The sequence below is a fragment of the Penicillium odoratum genome (assembly GCF_028828045.1).
Source record: "Penicillium odoratum strain IBT 22623 chromosome Unknown utg000006l_segment0_segment0, whole genome shotgun sequence".
Classification (NCBI taxonomy): Eukaryota; Fungi; Ascomycota; class Eurotiomycetes; order Eurotiales; family Aspergillaceae; genus Penicillium; species Penicillium odoratum.
Window position 1 is genome coordinate 4,569,687 of NW_026643148.1, and position 17,690 is coordinate 4,587,376.

Consider the following 17,690-nt stretch of genomic DNA (forward strand, 5'->3'; position numbering starts at 1 on the left):
TGGAAAGAAAAAGAACAGATTGAGCAGAAATGCCAGTTTTCTCGATTAACATGAGATAAATCCTCATAAGAAAGGTATAGGAAGGATATGTGAACTAGACTAATCGATCATGAAAGTCATAACCCACCCATAAACAAGATGCCTCTCTATGTACAGAAATCAAGACAATCCATTGCTAGCCAAAGAAGTAATAAGTGGCGGCATATTGGATTTCAAACGACGATGCCATCCCCTTGCAGGTGGTTGGTGGGGATCCTGAAGCAGTATCGACTCGGTAGACGGCCTTGTAATTGCCGACGGTGCCAGATACAGTCTTCAGGTAGAGCCAGGCGACAGCACCATATTTGCCTGTGGTGGCACTCGAAGGTGCTGCGAGGGAATCAACCTTATTTGTCATCGCAATGCCATATTGCTTTGCTTCGGTGGTATCGAGGTTGAATTCAGGCGTGGTAGAATCGTAGAAAAAGTGATGGCCCATTAAGTCAAGGTTGGCGGGCGGGAATGTTGCATATTCATTAGTGGGGAGCGCGATGGTGTATACAACATTGGGGAGCATTGCCAAAACCTCTGGGTAGTTGGCAGCAAGACAGGTGGCGTTGTAAAGGTTTGCGACCGCACCAATGGCTGTAGGGGTAGAGCTCGAGGTTGAATCTGCACAGGTATAGTTCTAGAAGACATTAGCTATCTCCCAGGTGATTGGAAATATATTTTTAAGAAATCATACCTGAGTGCCTCGTCCAAGAGCCACATACATGGGCGTCAGACCAGTCGGGCTTGGGAGGCCGGATGCATAAGATGGAAGCGAGATTTTGGATGTATCGCATGTCACAGAAGACTCGGAGGTGTGCCTTATTTGGTTGATTTTCTGACTGACTTTGCCATAGTATCCCAAGAGCTCTTCAGAAAAGTCATAGGCATCATCGAAGAAACTCGTTGGAGCAGCATTAGACACGGCCACCAAGGAGAGAAGCCAAGGTAGAATGTACATGTTGGGATGTTTGAGAGTAGGAGTAGCGGTGGGTATGATAATAGTATGTTCTGCAGAACTAGGTGGCTTTAACGGACCCTCTGCAGCACCAGGCTGGGTCAGGTAAGGATAGGAATTAAGGAAAGGAGTGACTCGCTGAGGTTGCCAATACCTAGATTGGGCTGGCAAGCTTACTACATATACTCCGTAGATTCGCTAATTGACAACCATGACAAGCTCAAATATAGAAACATCCCGTCTATGTCGAAACAATCAAAGTGAGAAAACAAAAATAAAAAGGATCGATGCACACTGCAGGTACTACCAGGGAGAAGTGGTTAACCGAGGGATGTCATTGGTCCGGGGACGCGCCGACATTAGCCTGACCAGCCTCTTGATCATCTCATTCGTCCTTGGCCCTAAAACAACTTTGACTAAATCCAGATAGTAACGCGCTAAGCAAAACACTGAAGACCCGAGGGTCAGGGCGCAATGCACAGATATTCTCCGACCTATTAATAAATTCTTCGGATCTTGCCATGAAGCGGTTAGAGATGTACATGAAGACTTCCCGTACTAGTTAGTGTGCAGAGATACAACCAGGGTTGCCAAGTCCCTAATTAAACTGGGGCGCCAATGCATAATGTGGTCATTTTGTTCATTTTGTTATTCAGTTGATTGTAACAAATATAGTTCTTTTTTGTTCAGCCGAGGGTAGCACGACCCTTTCAAGGTTGCGGGGAGGTTGGCGGGGGCTGGATCCTTCCGGTGTGGCTGCCGGCAGCTTTCCAAATTCTGCTCATCTTACTCTGTAGAATATGCGAGGTACTCCGTGCTCCGTCCAGTTTGTTTGAATGCCAGAATGCGTTAGAAGGCCGTCTTACTTCTTCTATCCAGCCACACCGACTGATTGGAGTCGGGCTATTTACCCGACCGGTGGGGAATCGTCAACGATACCAGCCATTCGATACATCAGTCACGGCCCCGGGGTGAACTTTAATCGCAGACTAATTGCGAGAAGGATCGCTTGAGTTCCCGGATTAGTACAACCCCTCATTTCCCATACACGGACCTTGAGGAGGTCTATCATGATGCATTAATAGATTGGAACTCTAATATGTCCGTTGCATCAAATATTCCCCGTCTTTCCTTAGCCATGAAAGCTACAAGGATCATAGCTGCTGTCCTATTACTCGTCAGCATTCCAATAAGACCATCAGGGTCTACCATGTGCTGGTCATCTTCTTATCTAAACTCTTGATAAGATCTATGTCAATGTAGTCATTGAATAACACCAGGTTGCATAATGCGTTGGTTATTGACTTATTCGTTATAGAGTATAATTATCTCTTGCTTATAGCTATTTTGGAATACGAAAATGACGCATTTGGCATGGGGAGCTGTGGTGGGGACTAGTGGGAGTAAATGAGTGCAGGGTTAGTGCACCCGATATGAACAAACAGAGCTAGACTGCGAAGGAAGAATATTAGTTAGATGAGGTGGAGAAATAGCATGTTCCTGTGAAATATTGATAGGTTAGGATTGATATCCGAGGTTCTAAGGTTCGAGAAGAAGTCGACCATTCAATGAATCTTCACATTCTTTTCGTCTTTGACGGAGACAGGTAAAACAATCAGTTCGGTCCAATTGGTGTGCATATGCCATGTGCTGTATATATTGGCTCTATAGGTATCTTTCGACTGTAATATACAAGAGGTGGATCAACCATTAAAGTTGAATGAAGCCATAGAGATCTACTCGGAGGTTCGGATAGGAACATGGTGTAAGAGTATTTGTGAGTATTTGTCAATATTGAGAGGTGATTGAAAAAACCACCAAGATATGACAGAGACTATTTGGCGGAAGTTGGAGATAGTAGTTGTTACTATTAATACAGGGTACTTTGGTCTAAGCGAGGCAGGCATATGATGGGTTTCCAAGCAATACCATTTACTCCAGCTCTCGATTCGGCGGGGTTAATCAAGACCAATAAATCAATTTGGAAAAAAAAAAAAAAAGGACTGGAAAGCATTAAAAATATAAAATGTAGAATATAAAAAAACATAAGAGAAGATGAAACTCTTGTTTGTGGGTGGAGTGGAGAAAAAATTAAAAAAGATAACAGGCCCGAGCCGTGGATCGAACACGGGACCTCGCGCAGGAGTGCTTAGAGTTGCTGCCCTAAGCGCGAATCATACCACTAGACCACCCGGGCTGTTCTTCATATCAGCTGATTCTAGCTTTACATTATATAGTAATCTAAATTATGTTCTCAAAAGCACCCTTTGGTAATATGAAACTCTACATGAGCAAAGTTTGTGGCTTGTTTTAAATACTTGTAAAAATTTTGTGAAGGTAAATAGGTGGAAACATGCATAAAAGAGCACTTGAGAGACACAAGTTGCTGCTCAGTTCAGTGTTCCAATAATTGTTGATGAGAAATCCCCCAACCTTGGAATATATATCTGGAGTCCTTGCCTTCAGGTGTCACCGCCATACATATATGTACATAACCTTGCATATGCAACCTTCCAAAGAAACCTGGAAGTGCCCAAACCCCGCGTGATAGAAGAAGGATATCTCGGGATTTTTAAAATGGATGTCTGCTTTCGTCTAGATTCGAACATTTTTGAATCTATCGAGACAAATCTACACGTTGACCGAACTCATCCTTGAAAATTGATGGCTCCCGAAGTCGCTACCCAAGCTTGCGCATTTGCTAGATTCAAATTTGTTGTTCAATGTTATAGGTATACAATAGAATATAGACAACTTGGAAATAACATCCATGGATATGACACATGCTTAACATAAATACCTGAACGCCCCAGCCAGATTCGCCAACGCTTCCAATATAGACACAAAAAATAACTGTACACAGAATCTCCCCTGTCAGGAAATCAGGTTTGCAAAATCCGTCTTTCCCGATCATGATCCCGATCCCGATCTCTATCCCGGTCCCGTTCTCGTTCTCGTTCTCGTTCTCGATCAATATCCCGATTATGAGGAACATCTCCACGATCCGGATGGCGTTCAGCACCGCGTTCTTTCTCCTCCACAGCGGCCGCAACACGAGTGTGATGATCGACCGTATCAAGGATAGCCTGCATCAACCGCTGATTCGCATCAGGATCTTCCTCCTCATGCCGAGGCGGCTGGGCATGGTATGGTCGGCCACTGCTTTCTGTCTCGCTGACGGCCCTGCGAGGGGAGTTTTCAGAAGAAGGGAGGTTTACTGATGCGCCCGAGGGTGGGGGGATACGAGGGGCGCTCGGTGCAGATTCGCGTCGGTTATGGTGAGCATAGGCGGTGTCATATGGACTTGCGTGACGCTCGTCAGAGGTGCGGGGACCTGCAGAAGGATGGTGGGGAGGTAGATTGTAGGCGCGGTTGAGCTCCTCCATTGGTCGTTCTCGTGTGGATGGAGCCCAGGCAGCGCGTATCTCGTCCTCTTTCACGTCTCGCCAGGAGCACTTGGCATGTTTCTTTGTGCAGCCTACGCAGGCAGTCAGATTCTTTAGACAATCCATGTGGAGTCGACGGCATCGATCGCAGGGTGGTGTTACCCGCTCGCCACGGGGCGTCTCTTCCATGCGGGCTACCATCTCTAGCTTGAAAGGACCACCGTCATCTTTTTCCTGGGGAGTGTTTTTAGGCGGAGGTAGCAGTGAGGATGGGGTGCTGGGAATAGGGACCGCTGGGCTTGAGGCATTGGTGTAGATATTTGGATCTGTGGGAGCTTCTGATGCCTGAGCTCGAGGTCGTATAGGATTGATGGGACCTGCGTCATCGTAGCCACGCGCCTGGCGATCGGCCGTGGTGAAGAATTTTTTCATCAGCTCGGCGCGGGTTGTCGGTGAGGCGCCTTTGATAGAGGTTCCATTTATCATTGTGACATTATCGGTGTTGGATGAGAAGGGGAATTGTGCTGATAGCGGATTGTCTTCGGCGGCCTCGGCCTCGGCTCGAGCTGCGTTGACAGCAACAAAGCCAGATGGTGAAGCATGGGAATGCCCGTTCAATGAGGAATTTCCGTTGAATTCGCGCCATTCTCCAGGACGAGATTGTAGAGTTGCATCGTTCTGTCGGCGGCTCACGATCGCGGTGCGGCGGTTCTTCAGACGATAACTGAGCTGGCGAGCTCGGGCGGATGCTGCAATTAAAGTCAGTACCTATGGAATTCTATATGAAGATGGCCCGGACGTACCCTGATCGGCCATCTGAATAATTTGCTGTAGATTCTTCTCTAGGATTTCTAGAGCGCCCAACTCCTTCTCCTCATCCTCGATGATCGGCTGTGGCGGGATCATCTTCTGAGGCATGCCCGACGCGATCAGCACAAAGTCCTCCTCACTGATCTCCACATGGCATTGCTTGGTGTAAAACTGGCAGATGCGCGCGCCGCTGCGAGACATCTCCAGCTTAAATTGCTCCGGCTTGCTTTTCGCGAACTCGACCACGTCCAACCAAGTCACCGTCCCATCCTTGTCATGCGATTTAAGCACTTGCGGAGGTCCATCGAATAGGCGCTCGAAGCGCTTGATAAGAATGGGACCCAGAGGACATGCGCCCAAGTTTCCGGCGATGCTCTCATGGCGATGGAGGACACCGTCATATTCTCCGATCAGATGAATGATTGAGGGCATATTGTCATTGGCGGAAACGAGAGGGAGGTTTTCAGGGCATTGTCGCGCAAGGTAGTTGATCTGTAGATGGTTGGAGTGTGTTTTAGGTAATTTGGACTGTGGTTGTTGGTCGCTCGTAGGAGATCGAGGCCGTTTGTTGGATGGCTCCGTGGTCGCGGGGCGGGACTCCATGGTGCAAATGTCCAGGCATTCGGGAATGGCCCTATAATCGCCTGATCCCTAGTAGTATTGACCTGATGACCCGAAGAGTAGGAGTTCGAGGAACAAAAAGAAGAAGAGTGACCAGGGGCGGTAACGGAGATGAGTTAAGGCTACAGTCAATCAGCCCGGCGGAATTCAGGGCGGAACACTGTAAATGGAGCGGGCGGACAGAAAAAAAAAGGATTTAAGTAAAGTCCTCGGAAAAAAAGAAGATGGAAAGGATGTGTACTAGTAGGTCTCATCTACCGAAGGAAATCAAAAATACAAAAGACCCAGCTAGCCCCAGCCCAAACCAGCCAGTTGTACGCAGCGGAGTCCCGCCGGGGCTTTCCGCTGAAGCATGGACAGCCTTGTCCTGTAGCTTGTATGTCGCTACTTTGTATGGGATTTACGTCCACGGATTGTACTACTACAGTCTACATGTTCCTCAAATCAAGAAAACCGATCTGTAGATCGCCCCTAAAATAAGCCTTTTGACCCTCCACACTGACGACTACTTTCAAATTAGTTTGAGACCCTTTGGGTCTGGTATTATGGATGCCTGGAGCAGTATGCGGGTATTATGAATACTGTTAGACTCCACCGCCATGGTCTCCGCCATTAGCATAAGGGAATCCCGGGGGCGGTATTAATTGTAATGATACGGTAACAGCGGAAATTCCCAAAGAGCGGGAACTTAATAGCTTATCTTATCAAAGGAAAACAGCTAAAAATCCCTCATACACTTGGAACCCCCGAACCCCCCCCTTCCCAACCTGATCGGGAACCTGATTGATCACCCTCTTGCTACCTACTTCTTCCTATCTAGGTTTAGTCTTCAATTGGGGAATTTCTTTTTCTTTTTCTTTCCCTTCATATCCCCCCCCCCAGACCATAATGTCCGAACGAGGATCGTTCCGAGGCCGCGGCGGTCGCGGCGGTGGTCGTCAGCCACAGCAGAAAAGTGGCGGTGGTGGCAGTGCACAGGAGAAGCCCAAGAAGGAAAACATCCTCGATCTCAATAAGTATATGGACAAGCAGGTCCAGGTCAAGTTCAATGGTGGACGTGAAGGTGGGTCTTTTATTTAAACAAGGTTAATTGAGATCAATTGCTGATTCGCTACTAAGTTACCGGTACTCTCAAGGGTTATGATCAGCTCATGAACCTCGTCCTCGACGACGTCAAGGAGTCCATGCGTGGTATGTTTGATCATCAGTGCCTTTGATTCTCAATACTAAATCATTCTAGATGATGAGGGTAACCAGACTACCCGCTCGCTGGGTTTGATCGTTGCTCGTGGCACACTCATCGTGCTCATCTCGCCTGCGGATGGAAGTGAGGAGATCCCCAACCCGTTCTTGCAGCCTGAGGAGTAAGGGTTTTCCTCTTATTTTAAAATCAATGAATGCAATGGCCGGCCGGGGAGTTCCTGATGGATTCCTGTTCGCCTATGAAAAATCAATGGACCCCGACTCCTACGGAGTGCACGCTCATCGGAAGCTACGAAGGGAACGAATGCTCCATGAAATCTTTTTTTGTTCATCTGAGAATTAATGTATGATAAAGACCTTGCTGCATATTTGATTCAGCCACGAGTCCTTTGTCCTAGGAAACCTAGGAACGAAATACATGATTATTACAATGCACAGATATTGAGTGCAGATGCCGAATCATACAGATTAATTGTTTTCATGGTTTTTAGTAATGAGCCAAATAAATTGTAGGTATCTTAGTGAGATGTATGGTATTTAATCACCCCCGGTATCAGGCGAAACAATTTCTCCAAATTCGCCGTCATCTTCATTAGTACCAGCCTGAACGGGAGGCGGTCCACCTGTCAAGCGCCGAAGACCCTCTTCATCCTCTACCCAAGGTCCCGCTTTCTCCAGGTTATCATTATAATCAACCCCGACGCGCAGGTTCAGACCTGCACTGAGGGCACGTTCTATACGGGCCTCACGTGTTTGGGAGACGAGGGTTCGGAAGACATGCACCAGGAAACCACCCAGAATATCCACGCTCCAGTCCCCGGGAACAAGGTCCAGAACTTCACGGACATCGAACCAGGCTGCAAAACGGGCGAGGAGGTCACTGGTTCTCTCAATGCGATCTGATAGATCTTGGATATGCAGGAATTCATCTAGTAGATGACGGAAAAGTTCGGACTGTAAAGTGTAGTCGGCAAGTTCAGGCTGGATGCTAGATGAGGTTGAGCTTTGTGGTCCGCCAAAGAGACAATACCGAATAGCAGAGTCGTAATCCCCGAGGCCATGAGTGAGAAGCCGGAGGGCAGCACGGTGATGGCCTTGTAGGCCGTCCAGGATAATGCTCTCTGAAACAAGCTCGTCTTGGAAGGGCTCAATACGTGCCAGCACGTTGGGAATGGAGTAGGTAATGCCCGAAGGAAGAGGGGTGGACGAGAATTGTGTGCCAGAGGTGCCGCTCAGCAGTTGTAATAGTCGAAGACGAGACTGCCACCACGGTTCCTTGGGCGTGTTCTCCGTGATGAAGTTTAGGTAGGTCGGTTTGGGGGGACGTAGAGCTCGGTAGGTCGAGTATGAATCCGAGAGGGAATCCCGTGCTGTGGGTGAAGACTCAAGAACTGAGAGTACTTCATCCAGGTAGTATGATATGAGATCATCGGCATATTGCGTGTACTGTGACCAGTCAGTTTGCAATCGGAAAGGATTAGTAAACAACTCACATTTTTAGCAAAAACCAGATGCTCCAGGTAGACCTGAACGGCGTTGGGGGCTTTCTCCTTCAAGAGAGTTACAACATCTGCAGGCTCTAGTCGTACGCGACTAGAGTTATCCGCAAATACTTGTACACCCAAACTAGGGTTTCGCCCAGCGAGCCAAGACCCATATTCCTCTACCAGCTGGACATTCTTGATATTGACCAAATACTTGCGCATCTGGGCCTCGACCCCAGGCGCACTGAGCTCCCCGCCAGCATCAGGTTCGCCGTCAATTATTCTCCGCCAGGTGTTGAGAACATTGCGAGACATCTTCTGGCTTTGGTACAGACGACTCAGGATGTAGAGTCTCTGGTACTTTTCTAGAAGCGCCACGGCCCGGTCGAAATTTCCCTTCCAGTTATCGACCAGACGGTTTAACTCGGTACGAGTCGATGCCTTTGTTCGCTTGTCCGCATTTACATTGGCATCCTGTTCCAAAACCAGATGAAGTAGAGCAGCGTCGGTACTATCTAAGACATATGTCTCGTCTGTGATGCTACCGTATCCTCTCTTCTGCTGCCAAGAGAATAGAAATCGTTTCACCATGTTCAGCACTGGGTCGTTGATGGCAGCTGGCCTGGACGGCTCGCTGTTTACTTTTCCCACTTGTTGGATATATTTCTCTGTCAGAGTCGCCAATCCGGAGTGAATCCAGATCCCCTGAGGACCCTGTAAGATCTCCTGTCGAAGAAGTGGAATGAATAGCAGAGCCAGACGGGGGTCCAGGTTACCTGCCACAAGGGCGTGCTCGGTGGGTTCAATCACAACATCGCTTCGGCGATCGGAAGGCATAGACAGAAGATCCCCATACAATAGAAGACTTGCTTTCTGTTTCACGTAGCCAAGACCGATAAATTCGGACTCATTTTGAGGCTCCATGTCCCGAATTGCCATCATCAATGCCATGACAGAATCCCGCCGCAGGATAATGTGCCCGCTATCATTGGTATACTGAGTCTGCTGCAAAGAGTTTTCAAGCTGAACCAACAAGGGGTTCTTTACTATGCGCCATATCTGGGACCCCGACCACAGTATGAGACTGCTTTGGAGGTTGCCCAGTCCATGGGCAAATTTAGCCTCTTCGGCATTTCGTTGGGCTTCCCATCCTTGGCCTGAATGTGTTTCGCATTTCTTGGCACCTTCGGAGTCGGTCAACTCCTGGGATTCAAAGAGCTCCTCTTCTTTCTGAAGATGCTCAATAGATGCTTGGGTTCGAGGGTCTGCTGACGGCACATGTGGTGAAAGCAAAGGAGTTTTGAGACGGGCCATTCGTAAGAGCTGCCCGATATCTTCAAGCTCAATGTGACTGGGACTAACAGTATGCCGCAGGCCAACTTGAGCGGGTTTTGTCCCAGGCGAAGGTATGTCCATCCATCGCCTTTGCCGTTCAATTTCCGCTGGGTCGTCATCCCAGCGTTGAATTTCGAGCCGATTCTTGTCGTCTGCTTCCTCTATTATGGCAAGCACAAACTCATCTTTAGCATCGTCGTTAGGCTGGAGGAATTGATCATCTTCTCCGGCATCAATAATCACAGCCTTCGGGTATCGATGAAAATTAATGGTCCCCCGCACAACCTCACCATCCAAGTCTACAAACATGCCCACGCCAGGCTCTGTTTCTGCGGTTCCAGTTACAAGTAGAAATTCAAAGGGGGTCGGAGACACCACATAGGGCTGTAGCTGTTTCGAGATTTGTGTCGGAGGTAGTGGAGGAAGTGGCTTGGTGCCTTCGGAGGCTGTCGGCGAGGGATTATTCTGTGGGCTGTCCGTAGTCTTGTTCTTGGGATTTTCATCTTCTCTCCCCTCCGAGCTTGATCGGCGGGGTGTTCCAGTAGCTGTAAAAGGATCTGGGGTTCCCGAGGGCGAAGGCGCTTGAGGTTGTAACATTCCTGCAAAGGCGTTGAGGCTGCTACTTCTGGCGTGCGCATGGGAATCACTAGGAGGAGAACTTGGGTAGGATGACGAAGGCGATCGTTTTAGAGGAGTGTGAGGCCCTGGCACGATGTCTTCCACATGTCCAGATTCGAACACCTCGTTCGAGGATGAAATGGGAAACAATGGAATCTTCTGCTGGTGTTCTACTTCGAGCAGGGAGTACGAATGGGAGTCAGCCGCGCATGCAATAGTTCCTCGGCGGGCTGCGACTAGACATCCGGGAAACCCGATCTTCTTGATGCGGCGCGCCTCATCGCCAATCTGAACGAGCATGATGTTGTTCTGCGCTGCGATCATCACCACTGGGCTCTCTCCAGATTCGGTATTCTGATCAAGATCCAAGCCGCCGATCCACCGACAGTGGTTAACCTTGGTGTTACCGAACGCCGGGCTGAGCTCTGGCAACATGTAGAAAGTAACGGTGCCATTGCAAAGGACGCAAGCTTTATTCACAGAGGCGAGTATCACGATTTGTTGGACACCAAGCTGGTCATTGTTCGAGGGTGTAGTTTGGAATGGGATAGGCAATCGCGATGCCAGTATGAACGTGGGCCCCGATTCGTCAGGAGCAGGTGGAAGGCAAACAAAGTGTAATATCTCAGCAGCCGAGGTTCCGATATACAAATTCTCATCTAGAATTGCGGGTTAGTGGATAGCTCTCCAAAACCACGTCATGATAGCTTACCCCAGTACTCAACACAGGTGATGTAGACATCACGGTTGTCCTCGGTCTCCACGGGTACATTCTCGAAGAGTGATCGCAGGACATAGGGATCTGACCCAGGAGGAACCACTCTGCGCCTCTTACGAGGGCCTAGTCCATCACCTGAAGCCATGATGGCTAGCTTGGAGGAGCCTTATCCCCGCGCAGCATTGAAGATGAGCTAGAAGGCGGTCAGACTGGCCAAGCTAAGGTTCAGGGGCCACTCTCATACTATATCAGGAACAAAGCGGGTGTCAACGGCTAAGGCAACCAAACCTGGAGATAAGAACAAGAATAATTCAGATCACTAGCAATTACGCAACACTTCTGAATAACTTCAACGAACTTCCCCGACCGGTGTTGTTTAAATCGGAAGAATATCGGCCCGTGCGCCGCGTGTCCTGTTGCAGCGCGGTTTCCCCGTTCTTACTCTGATTCGGTGTGGGGTGAACTACGCTCTCCCGGGTTGAACACTGGTCATGGACTCCTTTGCTATTACAGAGGGCCTTGCCGCTCAGGAGCAACAAGATGCAGTACCAACCAAACTCTCCGAGGAGACAAACAAGTTCCAGCAAGCCATTGCCGCTTGGCGTGGTGAGTGAACTGATCATAAAGAAGCCATCTGTCCATATGCGACTAACACATCCTAGGAATTGACCTGGCTAGTACCATCGCTAAACTCGACACGGTCGCCTCGGATATAGTCGAGTACCAGCGGGAATCCCTCGTTCAAAGAAAGGACCTGGCGCAAAAGACCAAGGACTTCAAGAAACTCGACGACCAGGAGAAACTCGCAGAGCACAAGGGACTATTGAAGGCGTACCAATCCTTTATTGATGTCTTGACCAATCAAGGAAAAGCATCTTCATCGTCCTTCCTCCAGCTATATTCCTCCTTATCCGAAGCGCCGGATCCATACCCACTCCTCGAAGCATCCGTCGATTCCCTGCTCCTTTCCGAAGAGACCGTTCCGAAGTTGACATCCGAGCGAAATCAATTGCAACAGTCAGTCGACCGTCTTACCAGGCAACAGGAGGAAACAGAGAGACGTCTTCAGGAGGAGCGGGCCGCGCGGAAGAAGCTGGAAGATAATCAAGAGGCCAGGGCCAAGGAGATCGAAGCATCTTGGGAGGCCGTGTTGGCGGAGAAGACAAGCAATTGGGCTGCAAAGGAGAAGAGCTTAGAAGAGAAGGTGGAAAACCAGGAACGACTGCTTAAGGAGCTCAAAGCCAGCTATGAGGTTTCACAGCGCATGGACGAAGATGACGATAACGAGGGGCCTCGAAATGGCGCGACTGCTGCGGAATTGGAGCTTGTTACTTCCGATCTGGAGAAGACCAGTTTGAGGTTAGCAGACGTAGAGGCTCGGAATGAGCAACTACGACTAGAACTGGCCCAGGCTGTATCGCACTCACACTCCGATCAGCCAACCTCTGTTGAGGATGACCCATCATACCAGCGCCTTCAATCGGAGAACTCTTCTTTGCTACGAAAGCTGGATGCTGCACGATTTGACAAAGATTCTACTCGGCATACTTGGGAGGCCAAGCTCCACCAGGTGGAAAGAAACGTGTCGAAGATCACGATGGAGAGAGATGAGCTGCGCTCTCGCCTGAACAAGGTTGCGGACTATGATGAAATCCGTCGAGAGTTGGAGATGATCAAATCGATCGAATTCACGGCCGGTGATGATGAAGAAGGCGAGGCTACGGCTGAGGATACAAATGCAAACGGCGACACAAAGGCCAAGGGACAAAACTCGTTAGAACAACTTCTACTGGCTCGAAACAAGAAATTAATTGATGATCTCACCATTTTGCGAGTATCATCGCGTGACATCCAGGGGCAACTTGAAGTCATGCGCGGTGAGCTTGCAGCGACAAAGGAAGAACTACAGAAATCTCGAGGCTTGTCGACAACTCTGGAGAATGATCTCCTGCGTGTGCAGCAAGAGGCTGCCAACGTGTTCCCCTCATCGGCCATGTCCGTCGCGGGTACTTACTCTTCCCGGTACCCGCATTCCTCTCGCCGAGGTGCGGTATCTCCCACGTCGTCAATCATATCTGGCTTTGATCAAAGCGCGGTATCCGCAAATACTATGGATGCCATCCGCTCTGGGGAAGCCGTGGGAGGTGGATCCGGTCTCCTCCCTATGATCCAGGCTCAGAGAGACCGCTTCAAGAAGAAGAATGCAGAGCTTGAAGAAGAGCTCTCCAAGCTGTACGGTACTGTGAAGTCTTTGAGGCAAGAGGTCGCATCGCTCCAAAAGGATAACCTGAGTCTTTATGAGAAGACTCGATATGTTTCCACCTATAGTCGCGGCCAGGGTGCATCCACATCTGCTTCCTCATACGCAAATGCCCCCAGTTCCACATCTGTGTATAGCTCCTCAGACACACCTTCCGGGTTGTCTATGGATCGGTATAAGTCTGCGTATGAGGCACGAATTTCTCCATTTGCAGCCTTCCGAGGTCGTGAGTCGACCAGTGCCTACAAGCGCATGAGCCTACCCGAGCGGATCGTGTTCTCCCTCACCCGCATCATTATGGCTAACCGGACCAGTCGAAATCTGTTTGCCGGCTACTGCTTTGCCCTCCATATCCTACTATTTGTAGTGCTTTACATGATGAGCACAACAGAGATTGAGAAGCATAGCGCCATGAGTGCCGTGGGTAGTGCTGCAGCCGCCGCATATGCCAACCATGGTGGTATGGGCAGTGGCAGTGGTAGTGGCAGCGGCACACTGCAGGCCGACGACTGGCAGCAAGAGGGGTTCAATCAAGCGAGCTGAACACTTCCGGTCTTGAGGTTTCAATAGCGTTTGCAATACATGTCATTGTCTTCTTGATTGAGGGCAATACCCTGATTTGAACAGCGAGGGCACGGAGTTTTTTTTCCTTTTCTCTTTCTTTCTTTTCTTTCGTTCTATCTATCATGGCTGACCCTTCAGTTTCGGCGTTAAAAGAAAGAACTGCTCTGAATGTTTAAGACCCGGTCAGCCAGTGTACAGTCAGCCTTAGCCCAATTATGATATCTGGTTACGATCTTGGAATTTGATACATTGTAAGAGCCTAATTAATACCCCAGACATTCCGACGGGATATCGGGATCACCCCGCACGGATTTACCCCAAGTGTATAGAAAAGAGTATTCCAACCAAGGTTTACGGATATACATCAACCGGCGTCTTGCCCCACTAGCTTAGAACATGCTGACCAAGATTAGGAATCGATTCCGTGTTTCCGTGTGGGGGAACCGGCTATATTCTCATCCATATGCACTTACCACGTGTGATGGAATCTAATTTACTATACAAATACATGCACAATTCAATAAATAGGTAGCTCCAGAGAAAGCGTTTTCAGCTTGAAGCCCCTCCTAGTCAAGTATTCGACATAGATTAAACCTCCATTGCCGGTGGGTTCAATAGCACAGTAATCCCGGTGCTCCGACTGGGTGGGGCGACTCTTGCGGGGTGGGAAAGACCCATCTAGCTTTAGCAGATAATTATGAATCAACCAATTGAACTATGAGCTTCCTAGTATCATGTCCACAGGTTCCAGGTATTCATTCCCAAAAAAAAAAAACCTTGCTTTCACCCCACCCAACATTTGAAATCCAGCATTGCCGTCACTCCGGGTTCGGAAGGAATGACGATATAATACTCAATCATCCCCGGATCTTCTCACTTTGAATCTCAATCCTTCTTCCTATATCCAATTCCTGTTTATCAAGCTTCCACAAATAGTCATGGATCCCTCGCTGGTCAAGATCCCCCCAATGAAAGACCAAACGGTCGACAACATCACCGACAATGTCCACACAATCAACTCTCTCTGTCAAGACGAGCGTATGAAATACGTCCTCGAGCGCCTCGTAACACATCTCCACGACTTTGCCCGTGAAACCCGCCTCAGCACCGACGAATGGATGACCGGTCTCCGCTTCCTAACAGAAGTAGGCCAAATCAGCTCCGAAGTCCGTCAAGAGTTCATCCTCCTCTCCGACGTCCTCGGTCTCTCCATCCTTGTCGACTCAATCGATCATCCCAAGCCTCCCGGTTCCACCGAGGGCACCGTTCTGGGTCCGTTCCACACCCATGACGCCGAGGAGATGCCCGCTGGTGACTCCATGTCCCATGATCCCAAGGGCGAGCCCTTGCTCGTTGTCTGCACATTGAAGGACCTGCAGGGTCGACCTATCGATAATGTCAAGATTGATATCTGGGAGACGGACAGTACTGGCCATTATGATGTGCAGTATGCAGGCCGGGATGAGCCTGATGGCCGCTGTATTATGCGGTCTGATAAGAACGGCGTGTTTTGGTTCAAGGCTATTACACCCGTGCCGTATCCCATTCCTCACGATGGTCCGGTTGGACGGTTGTTGAAGAAGTTGCACCGTCACCCGTACCGTCCTTCGCATATGCACTTCATGTTTGAGAAGGAGGGATATGATCACTTGATTACGTATGTGCTCCGTTTCCATTATTTGGGGGTGATTTCTAATTCCTTTCACAGTGCACTATACCTCCGTAACGATCCTTATGAGACCTCGGATGCTGTGTTTGGTGTCAAGGATTCTCTGACTGTTGATATTGGCAAGGCTGATGCGGAGATTGCGAAGAAATATAATGTTCCTGAGGGCCATGCCCTGCTCACCTATGACTTCGTGCTGGTTTCCGACGCTGAGACAGCCGAGCTGCGGGCGAAGAACTCCAAGATGGCGCTTGATAAGCTTGGTCGTAAGGTGAAGATTGTGAATGGACTGCCTATTCCTGATCTGGATTAAACGCAGTCAATGCAATGAAATGTACATAATGTGTTCAAATGTTTGGAAATTAGAATATGCCACTGTTTGATCCTCGTAATCCCCAAGATCCGGTACAACTAAAATCATTGATTGGCTGATCGTGATTGCCTGCTATTCAAGTATTCCCGTTACACCGTACACCGTACAGCTAGGTCTTCAACGTGTCCGGCGTGGCCATTAGAAAGTTATTTGTTACATATCTGCTGACCGAGAGGAACACGTACTTATGTGGTACAGAACAGCTTTACAGTGATCAAAGCGCATGAAATCTCCATTGATTACCTTTTTTCCCATATTAGACCACATCTCAACATGGGATTTCTAGAACTTTTGCTGTCTATAGTGGGCTTATGCTCTGCCCTGGTAGCACCAAATCAAAAGGTTCTTCACATCTTGGCGACAAAGACAAGCCAAGAGCTAACCGTTGATTCGGGACTGGGGCTGAGGCTATATACCCTCATACCAAAATACTATCTAGAATGAAGGATGCCACTGGAAACCAAACCCCTGCTATACGGGACCAAAACTCGATGAACCAGACAAACCACCATATCAGTGTCCCTCAAACAGCACCATCTGGGAACTAATAAGCCAGAGTCCCGAAATCCGGAGGCTTGCAGATGTGCTTGGGAGAGCAAGTGTTCTGGTCAACCTCCTCAGCAGTACAAAACATAAGTTCACGCAATTTGCTCTGACAAATCGTGCTCTAGATCGTCTTCAGGATCGACATCAGCTTCTATCGATGGACGCGATGTTGCATTATCATGTCGTCTTGGGGCAATACTCGCTTGAAGACCTCAAAACTTTCGATCATCAAACGCTTCCAACTGCACTGAATATTTCTTTACCAGGAAATGCAAACGACAAAAAGCACAAGAATAAGCACAAGGACAAAGACAAAGACAGAGATCACAAGAAAATACCTCAACGGCTTCGAGTGGATACAGTTCGCCATTCAATACTTCTGAACGGGAAAACTGGCATCATAGAAAGCAACATAGTAAGTACCCTGTCCAATCTCTCCTTTCTACCAGATTCTTACATCTATAGGTGGCCAAACACGGCATAATCCACCATATCCACATCCCTCTATTTCCACCCCCAACAACAAAGGCAATCATCAGTGTCCTTCTCGAACAATTTAGCACATTCGCTCTCGCCCTTTCGCACACGGGCCTGGACAGCCATCTCGATGCCACGAACCGGACAAGTGGTACAACTTTGGCACCCACGAATGAGACATTCCGGGCCCTAGGCTCACTTGTGAACGAGTTCCTTTTTTCGCCACAGAGCGAAGAATGCTTGCGTTCGTTGCTGAAGTATCACCTTGTTTTGGGTAAGACGATTTACTCGGATGTTGTTTATGGAAAGGAAGTTGAGGAATTGGATCTGGAGAGAAGACTTGGAAAGGCAGATTGTTACTCGGTCCATGTTGTATCTCCCACATTGTTGAATGGATAAGATGTTACGGTGGATCTTTTATGGAAAGACTCTTCTGTGGACTTCAGGGTTAATGGGTTCTGGGAGCCAATGACGGTGGATGTGCTGGCTAGTGATGGGGTTATACATGTTCTGGAGCGTGTACTGATTCCACCGAAGATTGTGGGTAAAGGAATAGGAGACGAGGTGACGGTGGAAATATTGAGGGAGCACTTGAAAACGGTGGGGATGGAGCTCTAAGATCCGGTGATAGTCTAAAATTACCA

At 48.7% G+C, this 17,690-nt stretch overlaps 7 protein-coding genes across 7 annotated transcripts; 4 read left to right on the top strand and 3 right to left on the bottom strand.

Moving 5' to 3' along the window:
* Positions 1 to 175: 175 nt before the first annotated feature.
* N7520_010100 (uncharacterized protein) lies at positions 176 to 988 on the bottom strand (the record flags this gene model as incomplete). Its single annotated transcript, XM_057144034.1, has 2 exons — positions 176 to 667; positions 725 to 988. 2 exons carry the CDS (start codon positions 986 to 988, stop codon positions 176 to 178), a joined length of 756 nt encoding a protein of 251 aa, XP_056993322.1.
* A 2,879-nt stretch (positions 989 to 3,867) lies between these two features.
* On the bottom strand, positions 3,868 to 5,784 carry N7520_010101 (uncharacterized protein; the record flags this gene model as incomplete). Its single annotated transcript, XM_057144035.1, has 2 exons — positions 3,868 to 5,120; positions 5,175 to 5,784. The coding sequence occupies 2 exons, from the start codon at positions 5,782 to 5,784 to the stop codon at positions 3,868 to 3,870; spliced, it is 1,863 nt and encodes a 620-aa protein (XP_056993323.1).
* Positions 5,785 to 6,690: 906 nt separating this feature from the next.
* N7520_010102 (U6 snRNA-associated Sm-like protein LSm7) lies at positions 6,691 to 7,170 on the top strand (the record flags this gene model as incomplete). The annotated part of the gene is made up of 3 exons (XM_057144036.1): positions 6,691 to 6,865; positions 6,922 to 6,993; positions 7,043 to 7,170. The coding sequence occupies 3 exons, from the start codon at positions 6,691 to 6,693 to the stop codon at positions 7,168 to 7,170; spliced, it is 375 nt and encodes a 124-aa protein (XP_056993324.1).
* Positions 7,171 to 7,542: 372 nt separating this feature from the next.
* Positions 7,543 to 11,308, bottom strand: N7520_010103 (uncharacterized protein; the record flags this gene model as incomplete). The annotated part of the gene is made up of 3 exons (XM_057144037.1): positions 7,543 to 8,451; positions 8,499 to 11,101; positions 11,155 to 11,308. Coding segments are annotated over 3 exons (3,666 nt in total), but the record flags the coding sequence as incomplete, so codon positions are not given.
* Positions 11,309 to 11,651: 343 nt separating this feature from the next.
* Positions 11,652 to 13,963, top strand: N7520_010104 (CCAAT displacement transcription factor COY1; the record flags this gene model as incomplete). The annotated part of the gene is made up of 2 exons (XM_057144038.1): positions 11,652 to 11,766; positions 11,823 to 13,963. 2 exons carry the CDS (start codon positions 11,652 to 11,654, stop codon positions 13,961 to 13,963), a joined length of 2,256 nt encoding a protein of 751 aa, XP_056993326.1.
* A 959-nt stretch (positions 13,964 to 14,922) lies between these two features.
* Positions 14,923 to 15,963, top strand: N7520_010105 (intradiol ring-cleavage dioxygenase; the record flags this gene model as incomplete). The annotated part of the gene is made up of 2 exons (XM_057144039.1): positions 14,923 to 15,641; positions 15,693 to 15,963. 2 exons carry the CDS (start codon positions 14,923 to 14,925, stop codon positions 15,961 to 15,963), a joined length of 990 nt encoding a protein of 329 aa, XP_056993327.1.
* Positions 15,964 to 16,462: 499 nt separating this feature from the next.
* N7520_010106 (fasciclin domain-containing protein) lies at positions 16,463 to 17,664 on the top strand (the record flags this gene model as incomplete). Its single annotated transcript, XM_057144040.1, has 3 exons — positions 16,463 to 16,984; positions 17,035 to 17,401; positions 17,447 to 17,664. Coding segments are annotated over 3 exons (1,107 nt in total), but the record flags the coding sequence as incomplete, so codon positions are not given.
* Between the last annotated feature and the right edge of the window lie 26 nt (positions 17,665 to 17,690).